General features: G+C 45.6%; 1 protein-coding gene across 3 annotated transcripts in view; it reads right to left on the bottom strand.

Moving 5' to 3' along the window:
* The window catches only part of ggt5a (gamma-glutamyltransferase 5a), a 10,174-nt gene that overhangs the window by 463 nt on the left and 4,711 nt on the right, over positions 1 to 5,000 (bottom strand). For all 3 annotated transcript variants that reach the window (XM_046871558.1, XM_046871557.1, XM_046871556.1), the window contains exons 4-11: positions 4,956 to 5,000; positions 3,642 to 3,802; positions 3,380 to 3,526; positions 2,978 to 3,108; positions 2,615 to 2,799; positions 2,314 to 2,405; positions 564 to 676; positions 79 to 189 (exon numbers count right to left, since the gene is read on the bottom strand). The exon at positions 4,956 to 5,000 is cut by the window's right edge. In XM_046871558.1, the coding sequence (XP_046727514.1) occupies positions 79 to 189; positions 564 to 676; positions 2,314 to 2,405; positions 2,615 to 2,799; positions 2,978 to 3,108; positions 3,380 to 3,526; positions 3,642 to 3,802; positions 4,956 to 5,000 (985 nt within the window). The remainder of the gene's footprint in view (positions 1 to 78; positions 190 to 563; positions 677 to 2,313; positions 2,406 to 2,614; positions 2,800 to 2,977; positions 3,109 to 3,379; positions 3,527 to 3,641; positions 3,803 to 4,955) is intronic.

Genomic DNA, 5,000 nt, shown 5'->3' on the forward strand with positions numbered 1-5,000 from the left:
AGCAGCTGAGATGTTAGCATTAGCAGCAGATGTTTTAGCATAAGCAGCTGAGATGTTAGCATTGTGGTGTTTCTGTACCTTATCAAATTTGTTCTCAAACCCGAGTGTGTTATTTCCGTCCACGTAAACCACGGGCGAGGCGATGGACTCTTTCAGAGTTTTCCCGAGCCACAGGTAATTCATCAGCGCCTGAAACGAAAAACACAAACACGCTTCAAACACTAATGATTTCGTCTTTTCCTTCTCTGCAGGAACTCGACGGTGTTCTGAGTGTTCCCTAACAGTGACCAGCTGCTCAGTGGATCTGTTTTTGTTCCCTGCTCTTCTACAGTTCCTTTATTCTCCTCAGACTCTTCTCTCACATTCCACACTTCCCTTTCCTGCTAGTGGAACTAATTCACTAGTGCTTAACGGTTCCACGTTTCCCTCTGATGTATCTGTTGTTTTCTACATAGAGTTCTGGTTTCCACCATCACCCCTGCACTCTCACTGCTGCTCAGGTGCTCAGGTGTTTCAATGCTGAGTTACAGAAAGGTGTTTATAGGTGAGGTGTTGAATCTGACCATGGCCATGCCGGTGGTGATCATACTGCCGCCTGAAGCACCGATTACCAAAATGTGTTTCTCTGTTGAGGCATAGAGGACCACCGGAGCCATGGAGGAGGGTGGCTGCTCTCCTACATACACACACACACACACACACACACACACACACACACACACACACACACACACACTGGTTAGGGTTTTAGTTATTGGTAACTGGAAGTTAGATGTTAGTGGTTTAATGGTTAGGGGCTACATTTTGGGGTTTAGTGTATAGTGTTTCATGTTTAGTGTTTAGGGGTTCGTGTTTAGTGTTTAGGGGTTAGTGTTTAGGGGTAAGGGTTTTGGGGTTAGTGTTTAGGGGTTAGTGTTTAAAGTTTAGGGGTTCGTGTTTAGGGGTTAGTGCTTAGTGTTTAGAGGTTAGTGCTTAGTGTTTAGAGGTTAGTGTTTAGCAGTTAGCGTTTGGGGTTAGTGTCTAGAGATTAGTGTTTAAAGGTTAGTGTTTAGCGGTTAGCGTTTGGGGGTTAGGGTTTGGGGTTAGCGTTTAGGGGTTAGTGTTTAGCGGTTAGGGTTTGGGGTTAGTGTTTAGAGGTTAGTGTTTAGAGGTTAGTGTTTGGGGTAAGGGTTTGGGGTTAGTGTTTAGGGGTTGGGGTTAGTGTTTGGGGTTAGCGTTTAGGGGTTAGTGTTAGGGGTTAGTGTTTAGCGGTTAGGGTTTGGGGTTAGTGTTTAGGGGTTAGTGTTTAGTGTTCAGGGGTTAGTGTTTAGCGGTTAGGGTTTGGGGGTTAGGGGTTAGTGTTTAGCGAGGAGGTTAGGGGTTAGTGTTTAGGGGTTAGGGTTTGGGGTTAGTGGTTATGGGTTAGTGTTTAGCGGTTGGGGTTAGTGTTTAGGGGTTAGTGTTTAGGGGTTAGTGTTTAGGGGTTAGTGGTTAGTGTTTGGGGTTAGTGTTTAGGGGTTAGTGTTTGGGGTTAGTGTTTAGGGGTTCTGGTTTCGCGGTTAGTGTTTAGGGGTTAGTGTTTAGGGGTTAGTGTTTGCGGTTAGGGTTTGGGGTTAGTGTTTAGGGGTTAGGGTTTGGGGTTAGTGTTTGGGGTTAGTGTTTGGGGTTAGTGTTTAGGGGTTAGTGTTTGGGGTTAGTGTTTGGGGTTAGTGTTTAAGGGTTAGTGTTTAATGGTTAGTGGTTGGGGTTAGTGTTTAGGGGTTAGTGTTTAAGGGTTAGTGTTTAGGGGTTAGTGTTTAGGGGTTAGTGTTTAAGGGTTAGTGTTTAGGGGTTAGTGTTTAAGGGTTAGTGTTTAGGGATTAGTGTTTAAGGGTTAGTGTTTGGGGTTAGTGTTTAAGGGTTGGTGTTTAGGGGTTAGTGTTTAGGGGTTAGTGTTTAGGGGTTAGTGTTTAGGGGTTAGTGGTTAGTGTTTAGGGGTTAGTGTTTAGGGGTTAGTGTTTGGGGTTAGTGTTTGGGGTTCTGGTTTGTGGTTAGTGTTTAGGGGTTAGTGTTTAGGGGTTAGTGTTTGCGGTTAGGGTTTGGGGTTAGTGTTTAGAGGTTAGTGTTTAGAGGTTAGTGTTTGGGGTTGGTGTTTAGGGGTTAGTGTTTAAGGGTTAGTGTTTGGGGTTAGTGTTTAGGGGTTGGGGTTAGTGTTTAGTGTTTAGGGGTTAGTGGTTAGTGTTTGGGGTTAGTGTTTAGGGGTTAGTGTTTAGGGGTTAGTGTTTAAGGGTTAGTGTTTAGGGGTTAGTGTTTAAGGGTTAGTGTTTAGGGGTTAGGGCAGACACGTGAGCTCACCTGGGTGAATGTGTTTTGTTCTGCCACAAAAGTCAGCGAGCTCGTTGTTCAGGATAACACCTGTGTTAGGAGATAAAACTCCTGAGCCAAATCTAAAAATCAAATAAAAGACAGTCTCACACACACACACACACACACACACACACACACACACACACACACACACTGAGGATTAACAATTAATATCAAGTGCACAAGCTGTAAATCAATAAGGATTATAGTGTATCAGTTCCACTGGTGGCCAGCAGGGGGCAGAGATGCTCCTGGTGTGTATGGTGTATTAGGGATGATTTGCACTCACATGTGGTTGATGGTGCTGGTCACAGAGACAGCGGTTCCATCTTCATCCAGCACAGAGATGTGTGTGGTTCCCTGTGTGTCAGCGACTGGTGTGACGTTGTAGTATTGAGTATCATGAGTAATATCACTGCTGATCATCGCCTTCACACGGTTAGCGAAGTCCACCTTAATCAGGGCTTGTGCTTCCTGTTCACACACAACAGTGTAAAATGAACAGAAGATTAAATGTCACAAAACCTAAATCTGGATTATTTTACTGTTTAATGTTAAACAAAACAAACAAATGTGACCAAATAATAGCAGCAGAAGTAGAAGAGCCTTGACATGAACATCAGGCAGAGATGTGAGTCTTCAGCATGAACACCTTATCTGAAGAGAACTTCGGGTCTTTGATCAAGTGCTTGAGTCCGTTAGCAAATTTACACGCCTCCACATAGCGCTGGTACGTTAGCACCTTCTCACCAACATGTAGAGAGGTTGGGTCCATTTCATACTCTGACACACACACACACACACACACACACAATCACACATGAAGTACCAGGTGTCTTCAATTAAAAGCAGAATTTTGTTCATAAACTTTTATTAAAACAAGACATGACATGAATTTGCATCCATTTATAGTTGCATTAAATGTCTGCTATAAAACTCAGCTCCTGTCTACTTCTGTCTCACTGTGAAACCTAAGCTGCTGTACAATCAGGATCCAGAATATGGAGCAAACAATGAGTGTATGTGTGTGTGTGTGTGTGTGTGTGTGTCTCACCCTCCATGACGTTGAGAATGAAGCTAAGTATGGCTCCTCCTGCTGGTGGAGGAGGGAAGAACATCCTATATTTATCCAAGGAAACAGACCAGGCATCTGATTCAGTGACTTTATAAGATTTCAGATCGTCCATTGTGAGAGTCCCACCTGAAACACACACACACACACACACACACACACACACACACACACACACACACACACACAGTCAGTACACTCTGTATGCAGAAGAATGTGTGCTACAATGCAATCGTCTCATTACCTGCTGCCTGAATGTCTCTGATGAGCGTCTGAGCAACTTCTCCAATGTAAAACTCCTGAGCTCCACCATCTGCAACCTTCTGCAGCGTCTCAGTGAGTTTCTCAAACTTCACCATGTCTCCTTCCTTCAACAACTCCCCATTAGGCCTCTTAAACAACGCACTGAGAAAGAGAGAGAGAGAGAGAGACAGTTTCACCTGTCGTGACATTGGTGGAGAAATGCAGGTGGAAAACACAAAATGGGAAATCCCCATCCCGCCCCACACCATGGACCAGTTTAAAACACCTGTTGGAAACAAACATCCAGCAACAGATGGTTGTACAGGAAATCACGGAAGGAATCCATGCAGCTACACAAGAACTCATCGAGCTGCGAAGGAAGCGAGAAGATGATGGCAACCCCGTCTTTAGCCTGGCACAGGAAGCGCAATGCCTACTGGCTAAAATGACGGAGAGGGACGACCCACAAACGTTTTTACACTCGTTCGAGTATATAGCAATACACGAGGGCTGTCCAAAACGTGATTGGGTGCAGCTCGTACCTCCCTACCTTAACCTGCGTACTAGAGCCTCCTCCTAGAGTCAAACTCTGAAATACTGAAAAAAGAAATTCTAGACCGCTATGGATTATTACAGAGAAATGCAGCAGCTGACTTTCACAAATGGGGTGAATAATAGCTAAATAATACACCAAGGACCCAGATGGAGGGTTTGCTATGTATTACAAAGAGATGGCACCAACCGGAGAGAAAACCGGCCAAAATAATGGTGGTGAGAGTGGTCCGGGGGTGGGGACGACGCCACTGATCAGAAAACCATGGCTGGCCGGGTGCATCATGCACACAACCACACGGCCCCAGACACCAACTCCCAGCGTAAAGCTAGACGGTAAAGTCACAGAGGCACTGCTGGACTCCGGTAGCAATGTTACTCTGGCCAGACCCTCGATCGTAGCCTGAGGGGTCAAAACAACAGGAAACATACCTGTCGCATGTGTGCACAGAGACATACACGAGGTCCTACCGTCAGGGTCCGGGTAGCAAACGGTGAAGGTAAGGACCAGCCACTGCCCCACTCATACTTCACAGTACAGGATGGGCTCCTATACTATCACACATACCCCCACACACACACACACACACACACACACACACACACACACATGCCTCCCCTCATACCACTTTCAATCATTGAGGTTCCCTTCAAAAGGCTCAGCGGACACACCTCGTGCAAGCGAGTCGCTACAGTGTTTGTGTGTGTGTGTGTGTGTGTGTGTGTGTGTGTGTGTGTGTGTGTGTGTGTGTGTCTGAGGTACCTCAGTGGTGTGTGCTTATTTTGTAAGATGAGCAGGTAACGGCTC

Source organism: Silurus meridionalis, chromosome 17 (assembly GCF_014805685.1).
Source record: "Silurus meridionalis isolate SWU-2019-XX chromosome 17, ASM1480568v1, whole genome shotgun sequence".
NCBI classification, from domain to species: Eukaryota; Metazoa; Chordata; class Actinopteri; order Siluriformes; family Siluridae; genus Silurus; species Silurus meridionalis.